The sequence below is a fragment of the Melanotaenia boesemani genome, chromosome 1 (assembly GCF_017639745.1).
Source record: "Melanotaenia boesemani isolate fMelBoe1 chromosome 1, fMelBoe1.pri, whole genome shotgun sequence".
Classification (NCBI taxonomy): domain Eukaryota; kingdom Metazoa; phylum Chordata; class Actinopteri; order Atheriniformes; family Melanotaeniidae; genus Melanotaenia; species Melanotaenia boesemani.
Genome location: NC_055682.1, coordinates 27338376 through 27361280, shown reverse-complemented (window position 1 = coordinate 27361280; position 22905 = coordinate 27338376). Strand labels below are relative to the sequence as shown.

The 22905-nt window shown below is 38.1% G+C and overlaps 1 protein-coding gene across 5 annotated transcripts in view; it reads right to left on the bottom strand.

Annotated features, from left to right (window-relative positions):
* Nucleotides 1-22905, bottom strand: part of LOC121640410 (MAM domain-containing glycosylphosphatidylinositol anchor protein 1) — a 322158-nt gene that overhangs the window by 142918 nt on the left and 156335 nt on the right. For all 5 annotated transcript variants that reach the window (XM_041986155.1, XM_041986145.1, XM_041986128.1 and 2 more), the window contains 4 exons: nucleotides 9085-9265; nucleotides 8920-8943; nucleotides 4162-4314; nucleotides 3329-3490 (listed from right to left, as the gene is read on the bottom strand). In XM_041986155.1, the coding sequence (XP_041842089.1) occupies nucleotides 3329-3490; nucleotides 4162-4314; nucleotides 8920-8943; nucleotides 9085-9265 (520 nt within the window). The remainder of the gene's footprint in view (nucleotides 1-3328; nucleotides 3491-4161; nucleotides 4315-8919; nucleotides 8944-9084; nucleotides 9266-22905) is intronic.

Sequence of the window (22905 nt, the reverse complement as noted above, 5' to 3'; positions counted from 1 at the left end):
TTATCATACAGGATCCACTGCAGAAATAAATCCCCTGATGTTGGTCATCTCCTAATTAGTGTTTGTGGGCTGAAGTTGTCATCTGCATCTTAAAGAGAGCAACATTTGTCACTGCAGTTATATAAAACAGCTAAATTCCAGGTGTGAGCAACAGCTCACTTTGCTGTATATCCGTTAGTCCTTCAGACAAACACTGTTCTGGTGCAGAGGGAGGGCTGAGTCTGCTGCAAACTATGGAAGCTCAAGGAGAGCATTTGAGGTGCAAATAAAAGAGGAAAAAAATCCAGATTTTAATCAAAATAAATTGTTATGAATGTAAAATTTGATTAGATTTTTTAATCACCCAGCCCTACATTCCATTAATCAAAGTGTAATGGGTCCTTAAATGTCTTGCCTTGCTTATTCCGGTTATTCACTGTTCTTGCTGTGATGACATTCTCTACACAAAAGTTGATGTAATCTGTCGTGGCACTGATGGCATCCAGATCTAGTTATCAGAGGGCATTTCAGTAGCTGTATGCATTTCTTACATTTGAATAAAATGAATCCAACATCTTTTCTTTTCTGGTGAAAATTTTGGAGATCAATTTAATCACTGTTTTGTCTCTATTTTGACATTCTTGAGGGAGATCAAAGATGCAATGCGCTCCTAGAATATCACTCCTTTCAAGTTGAAACTACACACAAAAGCCCAATGGTACATGCTTCTTTTGGGCAATCAAACACATGTTCATGTAGCTTTTCATTTCTCCATGTGATATAACGCTACAGTCTGAAGAATGCTCATATGCTGTTTATGTCTGCTGCTGGTTTTCCTCAAACCAAAACTATTTGCTCAAGTATAATCAAACTGAGAATTGTGACTTCTGTTACTTCTGCTGATATTTGTCTTCCATACACCTGGAACCAGTCAAAGAAAAAAAGCTATTGATGTTTCCCAGTATAAAATTGTAATCCAAACAAATATAAAGGATACAGTATTTAAAGGCTGTACTCTCCACTTTGTCACTCTAAAATAAAATAATTCGGTGATTTCAAATAGGAATATCAGCAACACTGTGAAAACCCCAGCTAATTTAAAATACTACCCTGTGGCAAGCAAAACTAATTAAATGCTGTTTATTGTTGCTGTCAGGGAGCCCAAAGAGAAACATATTAAGTTGAAAAGCTAAACACATCACCTGGGGAGGGCTTTATTTGCAGCACTGTCCCACCCCTACAAAATCCAGACTAGACATGGAGCATTAGGCTGCCTTTCCTTGTTTTACTAAATCGTCAAAAGATACTCCTTCCTGCTTGATATCCTCAAACCCTGAGGACTGCAGAAGAGCTAAGCTACACGTATGTGACAAAAGAGCAACATTTCAAAGCTGCATTTTGTCAGTTTGCTAACATCTATGACATATAAAATCCTTTAACTACACAGTCAAGTACATGAAAACCACATGCAGTACTTCACCATCCTCTTCTTACTAACACTAGCAAGTTGATAGCTACTCTCTGAATCCTTTATTGGTTCTCAGTCAGTCTTTTTCCTACCCTTCCTTTGGTCTCAGACTCATCATTAACCATGTTTTTTTTTCTTGTTTTATCAAAACCTGGTCGACCCTCACCACACCTCACTCCTCTCATCTCATCTCTTCTTTCTCTGACCTCCTCTGTGTTATCCTCATTACGTCACCCTACGGCTCCTTGGCAGGAGTATTAGCTCTGCCAGGGTAAGCCAAAGCATCAGACATGGTAACAGACTGGGAAGACAACACTGAAAACTGAGGGAAGAAAATTTGAGAAACATGTCCTTCATGTGTCCCTAGTTTATTTATTTTCTGCCTTTTTTCCTTTTCTTGCCCATACGCTATAGTGACTGTTCTGCCCTATGCTCCCCCCCCCCCCCCCCCCCCCCCCCCCCCCCATGTGCCTTATTAATGTAATGTATTTAATCTGCATCCTCCCTACTATCTGTGTTTTGTATGTGTTCTTTGTGCCATTATCATTTTTTCCCCACAGATGACCTGTTTGACTTTTGGACTGTGTTACTCATTTTCTTCCACTAAAAACACTAGAAAGCAAAGCAAATTTTATTTTATAATGGATGATAGAGTAACAAAGGTGGTTCTCATTTTGAGGGGATACATTGATTTTCAGGATGGGCAGGTTATGTGCAGGATAAATTATCAAGAGAGAAATAAAGGAATTAAAGGTAAATTGAAGTAAAATTATGAGATTCCTAAGTATTATTGGTTTATATCTATTTATATATTAAGTTGGTTTATTACTATTTATATATTAAGTTAATTTAGCAAAGAAAATAAAGGGAAAATATAAACATATCTAAATAATGTCTATAAATAAAGTGGTCATGTGTCACCAGTAAATAATACTGAGTCATGTGCACCTGGAGAGTGCAACAGATTCTTCTTCCTGATGAGGCACAAGCTACAAAGAAGGCAAATCAGCTGCTAAAACATACCAAAAAGTCCAATGTAATCCTCTGACAAGTTGCAGCCAAACCATATATTTAACAACCCTGAATATACAAACTGAGACATGTATAATTTGTAATTGTCATATCAAGATTTTTTTGTCTACATTTAATTTATTGTTCTGTAACTTTTTTAAAATCATTTCAGTATTTATATGTAATACCTAATAATGTCTCTTGCCACATACTCAAACACTGTTCCTTCTAATCCATGCACAAATACTTACACTGAAGCATATTTGCTAGGGCACTTGACACATAAAGACATATCGTAAATGTAGGTTTGCCTTCATGCATGTTTACGGTTTTACTGTATGTTAATTGTGTTTTCTTTGAAAGAATGGGAATCCACACCTGTGTGTGGGTATATTTGTTTTCAGTTTGTGCATGAATGTGTGTGCAGGTGTGCTGCTCCAAGATGTATGCATTCTATCTGTATGACAGTGCATATTATGATGAACAGCTTCGCCAAATGACTGATTGTATCTTGCCCCTGCCATAAATCACACACCCCTTGCCCCCTTCAACCACCTACAAACACACACAAATGCAGACACTGAGGCACAAGCACAAACATACAACAGACCATTTCTAACATGCTGACACACATCCCACACCTCTCTTACTTACATACATACAGCCTACATCATTGTCTCAGACAGAGCCCTACACACAAGGGTTATCCACAGAGGTCAGCTTCTGACAGAAAAATCCTGATAAAATTGAGTCTGTCCTTTCTTTATATCAATATGCACTGTTGTGTATCTTCCTATGTTTTCACATGCAAGACGACAGCACTGCAAGTACATGTATGAGTGTACGGTGTGTGTGGGCATCACCACTCACCAATGTGTTTGCCCTTCATGTGGTAGTAGAAGGAGACACAGTACGGCACTCGGGCAGAACCCCTGGGGCCTTTCACAGAAGACATATTGAAAAGTGGAGACAGAAGACGTGCTTTGTCCCCTGGAGCACGTGGTCGTGATGCTTCGATGTACATGTAGTACCCTGCAACCAACCAGAAAACATAAAACTAGAACTTAGATTTTATTCTGAATAAACTGAAACAAAAAACATTTTATCTATATTTAAAACAACAGAATGTAAGATCACACAATTAAAAATGAACAAAACAATAGGAAATACTTCTAAAACCAATCAAATATTATCATGGTAAATAGTTATTGGGTATTTGACCTATGTACATTGGAGGGAATTCCAGATTGTGTACCAAGGTGTTGACTATTTTCATCTTATGTACATCTGCTAGCAAAGCAGACAAAGTACCAAAGATATATTTTTGAGTCTCATTATCTTGTTCATTTATACAGACACCTCTTTACTCCACATACTAACAGACTAATTAGTGTGTGATGGCAATTCCCAATTCTCAGTCAAATGAGATCCTGTGTAATGTAGCACTAAAGACAGAAAGCTGAACATTTATGAGCAAAGAGTAAAATTGCTTTTGAACTTTTATTTTACATGCTGTTCTTTCGATGAAAGCTGATTTGGATATCATAATTAAGCTCCAATTATTGTGTGAAATTGGTAAGAAACTCATGGATTTTAAAATAAAATTCCACAGTAACATCTCATCTATACTTGTACTGTAAATAGATAGTTGGACATGATGTTTCTTTGGTGAGACTTTTGGAACCTGTTCTTAGTTTCCTTACCCTCCTTTGTTCCACTGCGGTCGGTTTCTGGGCCGGTATTGGCAGATCGCTTTGGATTCTGTGTCAGGTTATTCTGTCTCGTCCAGTCAAAGACATCACTCCGGTCTTGAGAGAAACCACAGATCTGTCCATCCTCAAAACCACATACTTGGTCTAGAATGTGTGTATATGTGAAGAAAAAATCCATAAATATAAAATTATAAATGTCCAAATAAAACAACATGGAAAAACACATTTATCCAATTTATCCATCAAACTGCATGTAAAAGCCTTTTTTTACTATCTCTTACTTTCCCAGGAAATAAATGCAAACAAATGTCTTAAATAACCTCTGCAATATGCATTTCAGATCAGACATCCTAGTAATTACTGACAAAATGACAGACACAGTGTAGGAGGCAGGGTATATATTACTAAACTTTAAAGTGGAGTCCTCATTTTATGCATATTTTGATGTACGACTCCTATATGCAGAAAATTATGAAGACATCTATTACTGGGTCAGACTCTCGAAAACAAGACATCTGTTTGACACAAGATTTCAATTAAAACATGATATTTAGCCTGAAGATAGAGGACACTGCTAGACCATATTTTGAACTACATGTTTGCTTTATTTATTTATGGGTTTTCTTTTCCGTTTCTTTGGTTTTTGAACTTCATCTGTACAACAGTATAACCAGAAGAAAATAAAGTATAATCACACCAAAAATTTAAGAAGCTGTTATGGTCAACCTGCCAGATACTCTATAGTTACATAGTGCAGTGTTTCTCAATCCTGATCCCTGTTTTAGATGTTTTTGTATTTTAACACACCTGACTGAAATAAAGGGCTCATTAGCAGACTTGCAGAGAACTTGATGAGCAGTTCAATTAATCTGAATCAGCTGTCCTGGAGTTGGAATGGGCCGGGACTGAGAAACACTACGATGGCCGGGAAGTGCAAAACAATATTACATCCAATGCAACAATTTTACATTGTCACGATGCACATTTACATCATAGAAACCATATGTACACTTACAAAACAAAAGTACAATGGCGAGACACTTTTACCAAGGACTAAACAACTTTACATTCCAGAAAAAGCAATTGTACAAAACGTGAAACACTTTTACAATCTTTGATGCGATGTGCACCTGCAAAACATTTTTACAACCTTCTGAATACATTGCTGAAACACTTATCAACAACAGAGCAACTTTACATGGACATGAAACACTTTTACTGAAACACTTTTACAAGTTTAGGAAACACAATTACAAAGATGGGTGTTTCACCAAAATCTGTGACCCATCAGAATCTGTGACTGTAGGGAGCCCTCTGGACGTACATCTTAAAAGACAAGCAAAGTCTTGAAAACACTTTTACTGAAATCTGAGTTCATTATAATACAGGTACAGTAAAGTCAAATATTCTGATAGCTATCAGAAATGTGTTTTCAATAAAAGTGTTTTCAAGACTGCTTGTTTTCTAAAGGTGGATTTATACCTGCTGACTCTGGTGAGTGCGGCCCCGCACTCGAATGTAGGGGGTATGCGTAGTTTTGGTGTCGTGTTGCAGTTTCTCCTCCTAATCTGAAGGTGGCAGCAGTGGTGGTATCGGCCAGTAAACTCACCAGGTCTGAGTTTATTTGATGGTTCGCTTCAGTAGGTATTTTCTGTTTTAAAACAACAATGGCATCCAGTACGGTTCAGCGTCTTTATTAGTTTGTGGAAGAAAACAAAGAAATAATTTGATCAGCCTCTCATCAATTTGATTAAAAACGGTGGTTACCACACAAATTCAGCGAGAAGATCCAGATATCCAGCAACACGTGATTCCAAACTGACCAATCACAAGGGAGTACCTCCACGTAACCGTCTGCATAAGTTCATGTGACATCTGGAAGAGGTGAGCGTGGGGCCTCTGCGGATCTACGTAGCGCCTATGACGGTGATGCAGACGTCACGTGAGTATAAATCTACCTGAAGATGTACAAGCAGAGAAATGTACACTCGGAAGAAGACAGCACTGTAACAGATTCTGATGGATGACAGATTTGGTGAAACACCTGTCTTTGTAAATGTGTTTTGGTAAACTTGTAAATGTGTTTCATGTAAATGTAAAATTGTTTTGTTGTTGGTAAAAGTGTTTCAGCAGTGTATTCAAAAACTTTGTAAAATGTTTTGCAGTTGCACATGTAAGTTTGCATCAAAGATTGTAAAAAAGTTTCATGTTTTGTCCAGTTCTTTTTTTTTTGGAATGTAAAGTTGTTTAGCACCAGTTGTTTAGTTGTTTGGTAAAAGTGTTTTGGCATTGTACATTTTGTAAATGTAAATATGGTTTCTATTAAGAAAAAAAGGCATCGTGACAATGTGTTGCAGTGGATGTAAATGTGTATCACAAAAATGTAAAAGTCTTTCACTTGATTTAATATTGTTTTATACTTCCCAGCCACCATAAAACACAGATCAAGAAATATTGTGACTTTCAAAAGGTGCCACTGAAACTATTTAATCAAATATTGCATTTTGATTGCAATTTTGGATTGTTAGACAATGCTATAAAATCTATTGTTATTAATGTAAATGTGACTGTAATGCCATTTGGAAAGTAATGATTGCCTCCAGCATACAGTGTCTGAAATAAGGTGAATATTTTCATATCATCAGTTCTACTTCCACCAGTGGGGAAAAATCAACCAACCTGATTAACAAAAGATGCAAAATAAACAAATAAATAAATAAACACTAGTGTAGATAAAATGATACAAAGAATGAACTGTTTTCTAAGACAGGAGTGCAGATGAATGACACGTGGATGATGTGCCTCTGCTGTCACACACTATTTTTTATTAACATCTGAGTGCTATGGTTCACCACACAGTCATCGCACAATCTGACATGCCTCTAATTGAGCTCACACAGTGTGACACAGATTGAGACCAGGATTTTATTACCCCCATCTTGCAGCGTGACATGCAATAAACTTACACAATTGTTGTTGCCAAGTCTAGGGGAGCCTTTATTTGTCTTGGACAGAATTAACACAACCACTGAGCCTTATCCATCTAGTTTGGGAAAATGTCATAAAGTAACAAGCAAAAGTCAACTTTTTTTTCCCCCTCTGAATACTTCAACTGGCAGGTGACACTTTCTGGTATGCTGTATAATTGCTGACGGTTGTTAATCTATTTACTGGACACAATTTCTGCCAGGATCTTTGGAATCCTTTTTATATCTACCCATTTATGTTTTTGTTTTTTGGTTTTTTTTTCCTTTCAGTGTACATCATTAAGAACAGAGAAAAAAATGTGTTTTGTCATTCTTAATGTTGATGTCTCTTGTTAAGCAAGATAAAGGGGCTTCTCTCCACAGTGTTGTCACTTTCATTAGCCCATCTGGAGGGCTATGCCATTATCAGAGACTCACTAAACAAGAGAGTATAACAACAGCCATCTAAAACCATCCAAGCTGACAGCTTCTGTGAGAGCATCTCGGACACAAACACACACACACACAAACAGTCTGCTGAACTCCCCATGAGGATGGCTTGTGTGTTCTTCTTTGTTTCAGGGAGCTAATCTATTACTATTCACACCCTTCTCCACTACATGCGCTCCTTTCAATTTACACTGTTGTTCTCGCAGTCTGTTCCAATCTGCTGTTGTTTTAATTGCCTCACCCTGGCAGAACCAACTGCCACTCCTGCCAGGAAAATGCAGCGTGTCTCTTAATGAAGAAAATAGACAAGATGCATCTGACTGGGAAAAAGAGTGGGATGGCAAGAAGAGGATGAAAGTCAGGAAGACTGATAAGTGCAAAAGAGCAACTGATAGAGAAGAAGGAGTGGTGTGCAACCTTATGTGAGATGGAAAAATGTTTTAATTATTCTTTTAAATCAAAGCCTTAAAGTAATTAAGGGGCCGTGCCCACGACACCGGATTACAGCAAAACCGCAAAAGTATTTCAGCAAACCACCCCCACGAAGCCAGGGATTAGCCTCCATGAAACCTGTCTGAAGATAGGTACCAAAGTGGATAGGTTTGAGTCCTCTACCGTCTGTGGTACTGTGCATATAGCGAAGCCGCACAACTCGAGGATATGACGTCAATATGATGAACATGCGGGGATTCCCAATCCACCCTTCCTCAAGTTTTTTATGCTTTGTAGTCAAGCATTTTTTGAAGAAGAAGCTCAGCTTATTCATTAGTCCAAAGAAATGTTTCTCTTTTGCTTCGCAGTGAATCCTCAGCTATGTTCTCTTCTCTGCTTCCAATGTGAACTTCCTGCAACACGCAATGAGCCTTTATCTGCGCATGGGTTGTTTTGCTTTAGCGTTGGCGTGTTACTCTTTACCACCCCCCACAGCCTGTAGTATATACCACAGCGGTGTCGTTGGGATGTTGAAGCCTTTTTACTAGTTTTTGCCACCATTTTCACATCGTTTTTACACCTGAACTGGCTTCGGTGCCATGTGGACATAGCCTAAAGCTCCACTAAAACCAGTTTTATGTTGTCCTCATCACAGCCACTCCTTTATGAAAGTTAAAACTCAAAGACCTGCTTGCAGATGCTGTCACACAGTGTATTTTTGTTACCCAGCAATACAATAATAAAGCCAACTCTGCAGACTCTGTCCTCACAAATCTGTGTTGCAGCAAAAATAGTTTTCATTAAGAGTCAAAGAACCCTCCTAACTTCACCAACCTGCCATCACACACAACAACGGGTTTAAAAATGTAAAATGTGGAAGAGGATGGAGGGTCCATCTCACCTGAAGATCTTGGGTAGGTGTAGGCTGTAAGAAAATTACAATAACATTGATTACTTCTTGGATTTGCAGAACAACCCATTAATTTATCTGTACATATGCGTATAAAGTATTATAATGAACAGTTTTGTGTTGAGATAAGCAGTGAAGGCTTTAAAAGACACTCACGCTCTGAGTACTGGATAATTCGGGTGACATAGTCGCCAGTGCTGTAGGTGGTGATGGGGGCCAGCCGCACCTCGTAGGACAGTGGGATTCTCAGGTCTGATATTGTGTAGGACATCAGCACACCTTTTTCTGGCTCCTTACCTCTCAGGTCTATCTGCTTTGACAGCAGATTCTGCTTGTTCTGCAATCATGTAGTTAAACACACACAAACAAGCAGCAAAGATTCAGGATATGATAGGTCATATATCCATGATTCTAAACAAAATGGTAAAAATAGTACATTACAAGTGTCTTTTAGGCACACTTCTTCCTGTGCCCATTTTCTCTTTTTGTTATATTTCATCACTGTGTATATATATATATATATATATATATATATATATATATATATATATATATATATATATATATACACATACAGTATGTGGCCCCAGTTTTAAGCAGCCTGTCCGGTATGAGTAAAAGTCATGTCTTATTAGAATGACATGCAAGACTACTCTTGTATGGTTATTTTAATTAAAAATTGGGCTAGTAGTATTTGCACAACCTTACACAATGTCTTGGGCTTGACTTGTGCTATTAATTTAGATAAACTGACAAGAGAGGTATAACACACAGAATTCTTTTTTAAAATAGTATGGCATGTGTGTGACTCAATCAGAGCTGCTTTAATGACTTACACTGACATTTATACTTTAAGCAATCACTGCTTCTCACACCTATGCACAAATAACTTAACCAAAGTTGCTAGCAAATACTAGATAATAATAATGTATACATCGAAAGCCACACCATTGCCATGTTAAGATAAAAAACAACAAACAACAAAAACACCCAAAAAACTTTCATCTAGTCCACAAGCTGAGTAAATGATGCACATCAAATAGGATTAAAAAGTGTCTCTTTTTAATGTTGACTGGAAAATAAATAAGTAAACTAAACATGCCTGCTTACAGCACTGATCACAGATAATTGTAGAGTAATTAACAGCTGGTTAAGTCTGTCGTTCGTCTGGAAGGCTTTGATTCCAGGCCTGTTTCCAATTGCTTTTTTAGGAATGTCAGTTATGCCACTAATACACTTTAAGCAGATGAACAAAGTGAAACCCAGGCTACTGTGCACCCTCAAATATAAGTAAAACATGCTAAAACAAACTTTTGCCTTGTTTTGTAGAGAAAAGATATAGTCATTTCCTTACCATTGTTTTGTATATTCAATTGAGTGAAACAGGTACGAGGACAAAGTCTGCACTTCTGGGCATTTAGCCAAACAAAATACAAGAAGCCTTCCATAAAATTTGTCTTGAAATGCATTAAGTTTTCAGTCTCATTTTTTATCCAAAACAAAGCTGTCCTGTTTCACTCATTAAATGCTTTTGAGGCCACCAGAGGCAACATTACTTTGGAGCTCTCCCACATCAATTTCTGCTCTAAAAAATACATACTGGTCCAGTTTTAGTGCACTCAGCAAGTTATATGATTTCCCTCAGTGATGCCATGACAGAGACTCAATAGCCATTACTTGAGTAGTAGAAATTAAATACATATTTCTTGAACCATCTCTGTTGGGTCATTTATGATTTTTCAGCAAGCATTGTAAAGTCATCACATAAAACCTCACATAAACAGCCTTGAATTAATTAAATGGGACATGCATCATACGAATGAAAATGCAAAATGATTATTATGTTAAGCAAGTCCAAGTGGTGATGACTCGCTTTTTTTAATTATTTATTTCATTGTGTGTTTTTTTTTTTTGGTTTTGTTTTTTTTTTTTTTAGTTGGGCCTTTTTTGCTGTCAGCCTCACATTTAATAAAGCTTTTCTATGTTATTCCACCCACGGAGAGAAGGATCCATTAGCTGTGTGTCTGCCTCTGATCCCAGCTACTTAAAGACCTGACAGTGAACTCAATCTAATGTATTAGGTCAGCCACTTCACCATAACAACTTAGTACACCCACAGCATGCCATTATCAGGTAACTCATAAAGCAGAGGTGTGAGTGTGTGTAGAGGTGTGAGTGGTTGTGTGTTTGTGGTAAAGGTCTACTGTAAAAAACCCTCAAATAGTCAGCAATTGGAGGCTTGTGCACATAATAAGTTCAGATACATTTAGTCATTTTCTGAATATAGATTTTTGCATGATGTACTGAAAATGACTTAACATTGTTGATTGATTCATTGCAGTAAAAGATTTTTCTGTAGGCATATAAAATACATAATCTACAAGCTCTATGTTAAATGCAGCTCCTCCAAATTGATTGAAAACGGATTGTTTTTTGAGGTTAACTGAGGTTTAGTTCAGGCGTTCGACATCAAATTGGTAAAAGTCTTTCAAAAGCCATGAACTACTTGGTAGTACTGTATTACAATACCATAGCAGTATGGAGGAGAAGGCTGCTTGCCGTAGCATCAGGTGTCAAGTGTCTTGATGCACAGACAGTGATCCGGACGACTCATCTCATCTTACCGACCTTCATCTTCCTGAAGGTCAGTAATCATTGACTTTTCCACAGCACTAACCAAAGGTCAAAGTCAAGTGTCTCTGTCAAACTGCAATATTTTAAAGCAACTTTTTGAAATGAGTTTCACACCAAATGAACATAATAAATTGTTTCTGCCTTGTTTGGAGCAGATGAACTATGGTATGTGCTGCTGTCAGCAGGGGGCAGTATTGGAAACGTTACATATGGTTGTAATAAATGTGATATAAACATAAACCCAGCCAGTACATGTTTAATCCCGATGTCTCTCTGACCCATTTTCTCACGTATCTGCTGAACAATGAAGGACTCTAAAGCCCACACAATGTTAAAAAAACAACATCATAATGACATCATGATTAATCGACTAATCGATTGCGAAAGGCTTGACTAGTCTTGAACCTGAAATGCCCATCCCTAATATCTATACATCAACACAAATTCAAAATCATCCAGATTGAGCTGATCATGTTTATTGACAAAACCAAGCAGGTCTTGCTTGGACTGCCAAGTATCTGGTGAGACTCCAATGATTGTGTGAGTTCCTCATGGCAGCCACAACCTAAGCCCTCCAAGTGTGCGCTTGGCAACATGCTTGGAATGAAATCCTTCCTTCCTCACCAGGCTCTGTGCCACTAATGGCTGTTCAATCCCCTTTTCTCTCTGCCATTCTGGCTGGTTCCATGTCGGTTGCTCCAACTTTTCACCCTCAGTTGGTGGTCTTGAAAACAAAACAGACTAAATAATTGTTTTTAAGATAAACAACACTTTTTTTTTTTATTATTTAAGCATATTTATTATGATACATGTGTAAAGTATTAATCTAGATACTTTCTAAGGATCTAATTCCTTAAATAGAATAGATAAAAATCTAATTTGTCAACTTCCACTCTTACACATTTATTTTTTTGTCTCACAAAAAATGTGTCTTGCTGGAGTTTTCATTAAATGGTCTTGAACACCTACATGTCTGCTCTAAGAACTGACAAGCTAGTATTTGTGTTTGGGAAATCTTTGAAATAAGTGCAAACTGGAGCTTTTTAACAAACTGCATTTTGGACATAAGGATCAAGCACAAATGTGTAAAGTTGGTGCATTTCCTTACAATTAATCCCTCTAATGCAATGTCTCTCAAATTTTTTCTACCGCACCCACCTTTGGAAGAATAAAGATTCCCAGGGAACAGATTTTGATGCTGCAAACATTTAGCTGATCATGTGACTGATCAGATGCTTCAGCTTCTACAATAGATGTGTACAATATTTGTGTCTAATTAGCATGGATTTTACATTTTGAATGGTCACCTAGACCGGTACTTCCCAAACTATTTTCTTTATGGACCCCGTTCATGCAAATACTAAAAATCTGTTGACCCCCTACCCTACCATGCTGAAACCATGCTTGGTTTTATGCTTCATTAGTAAAATTCTCACCATAAATAATGTATTCTGGGTGAGTCCTGTCCTTTGACAAAAGCCAAAGTTAAAATCATGATGCTGTAAGAAGTCAGTCATATTTTCAACCATGAGTTCATGAAGGATGATATTAATGAGTTAGAATTAGTTATACAGAGGATAAAGGGTTAAAATGGTGGGGACTTCCTTTCCCAGGGCTATGGTGTTGAGAACATCAGGACATGAACTGGCTTTTTTGTTTGTCCTGGCATGTTATATAAATATGCCACATTTTACTATGTCGTTCAAAGCAGTGGGTGGAGCTGATAGACTAAATATTGATAGGGGGCGCTATAGAGCCATATTACCAGCATATGTGTATTTGAATCAGTTCCAGGCCTGACCACTGTCCTCCCTGCCAAGTTTGGTGGAGAATCAGGAGTACATTGGGTCAGTTACAAGTACTTCCTGTTTCATGGCGGTGGACGCCATTTCGCCATGTTTTGCTTGAGGCAAGGAACTTGAGGTTTTTTCTCTGTAGTGTCATGAAAGGGTTTGACCTGATCTGAAGCACTGTAGAGTGTGTGAGGTTAATCCCTGACGAGAGGGAACCCTGCTGTCAGAGAAAAGGCACTTCCTGTTTCAAGGGGGCGGGGCTTAGGCCAAGACCAGAAGTAATTACATAGTATCTGTTAAGGAAGCAGACCTCTGATTAATCACTGTAAGTGTGATATGATTGGATGAAAATTGAGGGATTTATACTCAGATTAATGATGTCATGGCGCTTTATCCAACCTTGTCATGGCGCCACGGTCTCGCCATGCAGCGTTGAGCAATGTCCAGATGACAACATCAGGACTTGTAGATGTGGTCGGCATGGAAGCTGAAGATGAAACAATATGCAGTTTGGTACAGAATGAGTGTTGTATTGCAGAAATAATAGATTCCGTGCTTGTTGGCGAAACATCAAAACTTGATGAGGCGCCGCCGCTGAACGCCACCTCCTATTAGAAAATTTTCAATAACTTTTGACCACGCATGCCTCTGGAGTGTTCAGACTGAGTTTGAGGTAAATACGATAAAATCTGTAGGAGGAGTTCGTTCAAATGCAAGGCAAAGAAACATGCAAAAATGACCCCAAAAATGACACTTTTTCAAAATGGCTGACTTCCTGTTGAAGTTATCATATAGGTCCAAGAGGCTTTTTTGTACATCCTTCCAAGTTCTATCAATATACTGGATTTCAGCCATATCAGTCAATGTAGTGGGCAGATATGATCAATTAAATATTTGTAGGTGGCGCTATAGAGCCATATTGCAATTTTTCCACGCATATGTCAATGTGGCTGAGTTCTCGGCTGGTCCGCGCTCCTCCTGCCAGGTTTGGTGTAGATCAGCAGTACAATGGGTCAGTTACAAGTACTTCCTGTTTGATGGCGTCGGACCGCTATTCGCCATGGTTACGTTTGGCGAAGGAGCTTGAGATTTTTATTGTGGTATCATGAAAGGGTTTGACCTGTTGTGAAGTACTTTCAAGTGTGCACGTTTTATTCCTGAGGAGATGGACCCCTGCGTCTGAAAAAAAGCACTTCCGTTGAAGTGGGCGGGGCTTAGGGCTAGTCCCGAATTGATGCATATGGAATCGGTTCAGGGACCGGACCCTGACTTAATCCGCTGCAAGTCTGATGGGGATTGGATCAGAATTGAGGGATTTATAGTGATTTATGATGTCATGGCGTCTTATCGAAGTTCGCCATGGCGCCACGGTCTCGCCTGCAGTGTAGAGCAATAGTTTCAGGGATATCATCACCAACTTGTTTTCTGCTGTCTGACCCAGTTTGGACCTGGTTGTGTCGAAAACGTCAGATAAGTGGGATCTTCCAAGTACAAACCATGACTTACTTGTCGCCAGGGGGCGTGGCCAATTCATAACCCAAATATTGACATGTTAATTGTGTTCAGGATGGGACTGGTATCATACATGGCCCATATTGGTTTCAGATATATTGTTTTTATGTGGAAGTTATATCACTTTTGTTCTTCACGGCGAGATGTCTAACTTTGAGGCCCCGCCCCCTCCATGCCCTTTCTCCTATCAGACAACATATGTAGCCTATTTTTTATTTTTTTTTTTTAATAGGGACAAATCATCTACTCTGTGGTGTTTCTCAGACATGTTTTATTAATTAAATGTTGCAAGAAAAGTCAAGGTTACCAGGGTAGACATGAAGTGCTCCACTACTCTAGTTCCACCTGCTCAATGATCTCACTAAACCCCAAAAAAAGGCCGAAAATTGACTGGATGCACAAGTTGTAGCTTTATAAGTGGCTTTTCTTTGTTTTTCTTTTTTATTGATGTCTAAGGATACATGTTTTAAGATAATGTACAGCAGATTTTGGTGACCCTCAGTAATTCACTTTGGGATTTGGTTTAAAAAGTTTGTGTTTTCAGGCTCCCAAAACGCCAGTTCCATGTGAACAAAATGTCCAGATAATTAACGTTAGTGGACACATTTCAGCTTGTCTTTGTGTGGACACAAATCACAGTGGCTCTGAATGGTCAAAGCCTCGGGGACCCCTGTGCTCATAGGGGGACACCATTGGTGGGTTCCGTATCCCAGGTTGGGAACCACTGACCTAGACCTCGTGTACGGTCAAGGTGACAGGTTTTAATCGCCTCCTTGTGGTGTTGTTTCTGCAATCCTTTCTGCTCAGTTTCTTCCATCCAACCATAATACAGCCCTCACCTCTACCAGTGCCATCTAATGTTCATTTTTGTTTTAGCAGCATTTTAAATGTACATCTCAAATTCATATCATGATTACATTGAAAGTATCTCTGCAGAGGGACACAACCCACAGGGCTGGAAGTCACAGACTTAATTTTAAAAATGCATTGTTTTATAAAGTTGTAAAATTTGCTGAGTCCCTTTTTCATTGATTCCCTGAATTGCTAAGAACTTGTTTCACAGCTAATATATGCTTTAGTTTAAGTAACTCTCACATATTTTCAATGTTGCCCCCACAACTGACTATACAATCATTTAGTATATTATATTTCAGATTAAAGCAGTTATACTAAATTGTAAAATAAATTGTGCCCTTTTACACCAACTTATGCTCATATTAAGCCATATAAACATTCACACACTGTTCTTAAGGCATCTGCATAATTATGTTGAATATGAAAGAAAAGAGCAGCTTTGCTCATGTAATATGTATAGTGTGTGTATTAGTAGAAAGATGAGTTGATAAGTCTAAGCTTAAGAAATATGTGGAATGTGCCTTCTTCATGAGTGGACAGGGCCTATACACACAATAGCTTTGGTCCTTTTTGCGGTGGGTGGAAGACAGATTACATAAATAAATGGCTGGGTAAGAATATGAACAAACACACACATGCCCATACACAATGAGGACCTAGAAACACACAATGGATCAATGAGGTGCTGAAGTGTGACTCAGTGGAATATCACTTCACCAACTGCAGGTTAAAGTCTGTCTCCCTGTCTATGTCTGCGCTTCTGTTGGCAGGTCAGTGGACATAATGTGTGTGTCTGTGTGCGTTCGTATGTCTAAGTGACATGCAAGGAGGAAGGGGAACAGCAGGAAAGACGTAGACAGAGACAGTGACAGGAGTGGCACATTTTAAGAAGCAGAGAAGTTGGAAGATAAGGGTGATATGAAAGTCCATCTTCCTCTCTTGATGTTTGTGTGTGTCTGTTGATGCATGTGTGTGTCTATGCCATACATATGCTTTGAGGAATTTCAGCCAGACAGTGTTTTCCATTATGTCTCCATCAGAGTGTCATCGAAACCACAGCAAGACAAAGGATGTGTGAAGAGGGGGAGAGGAGGAGGAGGGTGGCGGGGGGGGGGGGGGGGGGGGGGGTGCTGTCACAAGACACAGAAACAGAGCGAAATGTGTGTGGGAGAGACTTGAATTGACAGCATGAGCTGAGGTGTCCTCTTCAAATAACAAGGCGTGTGAGGTTAATTTTTCTATTATCCTCTGTTAACTGATCTCTTTTATGACTAATAAAGCAAATTACTGACATTAGTTGTGCAAGTATGAAAAATTCCGTGAGTGTGCATTGTGTTTGTAGAATTATGCGCTCTAGTTATGGCATGAATAGTGTATCTGCATAGTTAGACTGCTAATGTACATAAATTATTCATATATTTGATTTAATGTACAACTCTAATTCATCATGAATATTTTTAATCCCTCATATATATGATAATAGGATGTGCGTTTGCCCAGAAGTGTTTTGTGTGGCTGTGTGTGACAGAGTCTCAGAGTGGAGAAAGAGTCTGTGTGCAGTTTTCATGTGAGGGCAGGTCAGCTTCTAACTGCAAAACTTCTGTGACGTAAAAGACATAACTCCATGGCTAGATATGGGGAATTGATGGATAAATGTGCAGGAGAAGAGAAGTGGAAAGACAAATAGATAGTACAATAAAGAAGCAATACAAGTCATTCATTTATACTTGAAATAGTCATCTTTTTAAAAGGTATTATTTGGTTACACGCCAAACATAAACATATATGCCTAATTTTAATCTTTGAATGTACTAAATTTATATGCATGAAAATACACTGACGACCTGTCCACGATCTCCACTGTTTCTCGTCTGATAGCACCTGCGATAGGCTCCAGCCCCCCTCTTACCCCGCACTGGGGAATAAGCGTGCGCACTCAATGGGTGGATGCATGCATGAAAATGGAATAAAAATGAATGCCTCTTTTATAACAACCTTTAATTCCATTTGCTGAAAATATAATTTTGCATTTGTGAAAAATGAAAGAAAAAGCTGTACTGAATGTGATCAACAAGCTCTGACACATAAAAAAATAAAATCTCAAATATTCCCCAGGGCCACACAGACAAATTGAAAAAAAAGCTTTCAGAGGCTTTGAGACTGAATATGAATTTAATGGAAAGTTGCTATTAGGTGAAGATTTGACAGGTGAGGTACAAATGATCAACACAAAGTTGAATTTGTTTGCTATGAGAGGCAAACTTCTGCTTTGCTAAGGGTATAATGGATCTGTTTCATTAATGTCCACAAACCAGGAAAAAAAGGAAGGCAAACACATGAGAACTAACAGTGGTTACAATAAGCATCAACCCACATAATGTTCCAAGTTCCCATAAATGTGTTTTAATGCAATTCTGAATTTGGGTATCACATTAAAGGAAAAAAGAATAATGGATAATGATAAATTTGACATTTCCTCATATTCGAAAACAAGAAACAGTTTTTGCCTTTTTAAAAAACTTTTATGAGTTTTATGAGAAAATACATGTTATGAGTAAGTATGTACTGTAGCTTTTGACTGATTACATGACAAGTCCTCTGTTTCTGCTTCCAGAAAAACTTCCAGCTCCTTTGAGGTTTTTTAGCTGGTTATCAGTTTCTACTCCGTCCATTTGTTTATTTGTTCAAATACAGGTGTTAGAAACTTATATTGGGTACCTTGCCAAATGTGACATTTTTAAAGTTAGATTTTGTTTGATGCAGATAATGACACATTTCCATATGCAGACTGGCAGGAAATCCAATACCCATTTTCATCTGTACAGTATGGAGCAAATCTAAAGAGACTGCAGCTATGTCTAGACTTAAGTGAGATCTTATTGCAGAAGTGACTTAAACAGCCGAGGTGTACAGGAGCACAAAATCATTTTAATGTATGTAAGTTATGCTATTAGGCTTTGTGTTTTATTTCTTTATCTATCTATATACATATTTTATGTATGTATGTATGTATGTAACTTGCCACAGTAAGAAGTCTCCGGCTCAAATGTCATCAGAAGCCATGTCCTGCTTGTGCCTGTGTGGGTTTTCCTCTGGTACTTTGAGTTCTTCACATTCAAAACGTTTAAAAATATTTATTGGAAATTCTAAACTGGTTATTGGTGTGATTGTGCATGCAGGTAGCAGTTGGTCCTTCTGTGTTAGTCATGTGATGGACCCATTGTCATATGGCATGGGCCACAGCCCCCTGTAAATTGAAATTTAGGAAAAGGGAACTCATTCATGTCATTGCACAAATATATGTGACAAATTTACTCAGTTGATGGGATACCACTGTTACAGATTGTAAGTTAAGTCAAAATTGCCAAATATGTTTCAATCAGTGTTGGTTCAAGCCAAATGTTGATTGATATTCATTTTGTGTTATATGATGCACACATTCTGGAGTGACTCCTAAAATTATCTCTGACTGCGGACCACTACGTACAGCCGTAGAAGAAGCCAGCCAATCCACTCCTTTGTCCGTAGGTGTTTCTGGTCATCTTGACAGTGGCAAATACTGCTTTTGTTGCCAGTTTTGTGTAATGCAAAGTGTACTGTATGTATGGCAAATGTAGTCATGTAATAACTACATTACATGGCATTAAAAACATGAGGTTTTACTGTGGAAATTATACATTTTACACTGTAGAGCAATTAAAGTATTGCACACTCTTTAGTGAGACTGCATGAATATTCCTCTCCACTGTCACACTGTAACATGTCTGTGCATGCTTAAGGTTAGAAATGAAACTGAGGTGATGTTTTGTGGAAATTGTCATTTTTTTTATATTGAAAAATAATTTGAAAATCTGTCTGCATTACAAAATTGTTACATACCCAGTATTTTCTAGTATTTTGCAATATGTGAAATTGTCATGTCTGCTCAAAAATGATAAAATCAGTTCAATTTCAGTGCCTCATTCATATTCATCTCATGAACCTGTCATAATTTTAATATTGCAAAATTATAGGTTTGCATCATGTCGTCTGAATACTTCTGTACACAAAACAAAGGGGAATGAAACACCCTGTCACAACCTCTGAGGCTTGAATGCGAAAAAACGTATCTATTGTACGATTTTTAAAATGAGACTCGGCTGGTTGTATTTTACCTTTGTCTCTTACTCTCAAATGTGTGATTTATGAAGAAAAGCCACAGATTAGATGACTTTGTAACGGTGCAAGAATTGGCCCTACATGTGGTCCACACAGCAGTGACTGAGTAAATGTTTAAGTGTTCATGAAGCATTCTTTATTTGACCTATATTTTTTCTTTACTTCAGATTCAAACCAGTTATACAAATCAAAGACTGTGTGACAAATATTTAATATAATGCAAAATGAAGTTGTGTAAAGACGTATTTTACCTGGCCTTAGGTTGTGACAGCTTTGCATTGCACCATTCAAATGTGTGAAATTGAAGCAAGGCAAAAAAAAAAAATAAAAATAAAAGATAAATCACCTCACTTTCATGAGGGAATGGAGGGAGAACCTGTGAGGTGTTTACTGAGCAGCTTGGTGGTTTCCGAACCTTCACAAAGTTTTTGATTTATTTTCAGCTAACACCTTTTCTTTCTTTTCTTTTTTTTTTTCCCAGATATTATTTTGCTGCTCTCTGGTAAATTGCACCTAACCATCTGTTTTGTGCTAATAGGTTCTATAAATCTGCAGCAGAATTTCTAAGTTTCCTCAAATCTTATCTCTTTAAATAAAGTGTAATTTGCATGATGTTACGGCCACTGATACCCTCCTGAGTATGCACTGGAGAAAAGCACATGAACAATGAATTACGTGTAACTTTGAGGACAGAAAGTGTGAGTTTTATACGTCAGTGGGCAATATTTCGATAAATTGTCTGTAATGAGATATGATTGAGTAAATATGTCAGCTTTGTTGCAAAAATGTAGATCACATATTAATTATTTTCCTGCCGCTGCGGACTAATGGTACATTCTAGCTGTCTCACAATTCCGAGAGGTCGAGAGTAGGGGACATCATTACCAGGTGGTTGGCATTCCAGCTGCACCAAAAAATGGACCTTCAAAATAGCCAATATGTGAGCATCTGCAACAAGGCCACTCATGGTCCACCAAGAGCTGCAATCCAACAGGTTTTCAATGCTTCAACAGGAGCTGACAGACATGCAGGTACAACAAGACAAGACAATCTCACTGGATTTCAGTAGAATCAGTGCAACACTGTATGTGTAGGTGGGAGAGAAACAAGGAAAAAAGAATAAAGTTAAACAAGGAAAAGCATCATCTGTGTGTCTGAGATGAGCTATTTTGGACATTGTGCTGAAACGAGAGGGCATCCAGCACCCTGACCTTAATAAGGTTAAGGCAATCAGAGAAAGGAACTTTGCAGCCAGTTGTACCCACAGTGCAATTGACTGCTACACAGAGATCCTACAACATTGTCACTTACGGGCCAGACATTAAGGCCCAGACCCAAGATTTGCAGTAAAAGAGGTCATCCTTTGTACAAAAACAAAATACAATAACAGAGACAAAAGAACAATACAAATGCACAACCATAAAAAGTGTTTACTCATCTCATCTAAGGCACATTTATATGCACATTTAAAAACATTAAAAAAAAAAGAAAAAGAAACACCATAACAAATAAATAAAGAAATAGAATAAAATACCCCCCCCCCCCCCCCCCCCCCCTTTTTTTTTGGGGGGGGAAGCTAGACTAGTGAAGAATTGTTTCATTTTAGTACACTAGCCTTTTCTGGGATGAAAATAATACACTATTTACAGAATCTGGTTTTATCGATTCTGTGACTGAGTTTGTTTTGAATATATTTGTTTACATGTTTGCTTTGAAATGCATTGTTTCATATTGTCACAGCAAAATAACAACTGCATTCAATTTTGTTATTTGTTCTAAAAGGAGGGCGATGTAATCTAGTGGCAGATGCCAGCTGATGGCATACACATGATGCGTTGTGTGAGAAGGTGATTGAGGAGTAAAAACAAAAGAATGTTTGCCAGCAGCATGTCGTCTCCTCGGTGTCTGTGTGCTTAGAAACAGGGGAGAAACATTACAATTCCATAAACTGTACAGGATGAAGGCTGTGTTGTTAAGATTTAAAGGACATCTTGATGAAAGAAGGGGGGGCTGTCAATGCTGTTAATTCCTACACATAGAGACCCCCTGCAGTGAGGTTGAAACTAAATTACAAAGTGTAAACTGGGATTTCACAGCTTGCTGGTGAGTCATGGCGTAGTCCATGCAGACTGGTATACACACAGAAATGTAGATACTCTGCTGTTATTGGTATATACATTTGAAGGCAGTTAAACACAATATTTACTGGGCTTATAGGCATAAAATGTACTAAATGTGCACTGTCTCACTTCAAGAACTGACACAAGATTAAAATACAAGCAAAAGCAAATTTGCAGCCATGTGTTCAGATCTGCACCAAAGAGCACCGCTCTGCATGAACTGATCAGAGTTTTCTTGCATTTCCCTCACTGTCTGCATGTCTCCCCTGAGACCCCTACATCTTTTTTGCATGTGCTAAAAAGATGGAGTGTCAAGGTGTTAAAAGGATGAGCTGTGGAAAAAGTTGCAGAAATAGATGGGTTGTGAAATTGAGATGGTATTACATTTGGATGTTCTCGTACTCTATTTAATACTTGAGAGGACCTCTGAGATTTGCTGTTTTTCTGTAATTTGCATCACATTTCTCTCTTTTGCACTTACTTCCTACCCTACTCTGTTTTCTTTCTAATTCTTATTTTTATCCCTTTCTCTTTGTTGTTGCTCTCCAGTACTCAAATAAAAGCATGTGCGTGGGTAAAAACCCTGAAATTAAATTCAAGTTTAACAACATTTAAGAAGCCCTAAACTGCCACTAAATGCAAATCATTATTTTAACACTGTCAGCATAACAACTTGCAGCGACTATTTATCACCACTATTTTGCAACGGTTCATCCAACAGTAAATGTCATTAAGTACATAGTTAGAATTTAGTACCTCAGAGCGGTAAAATGGAAAGTGAGAGCAAGAATAGAGAGACAGTGGAAAAGAGAAGCTGGGAGGGAAATAGAGAGATATGTTTGCAGAGAGAGAGAAGAAAACAAGAGAAGAGAATAAAGGAGAAGTTCAGTAAAATTCTTTAGAAA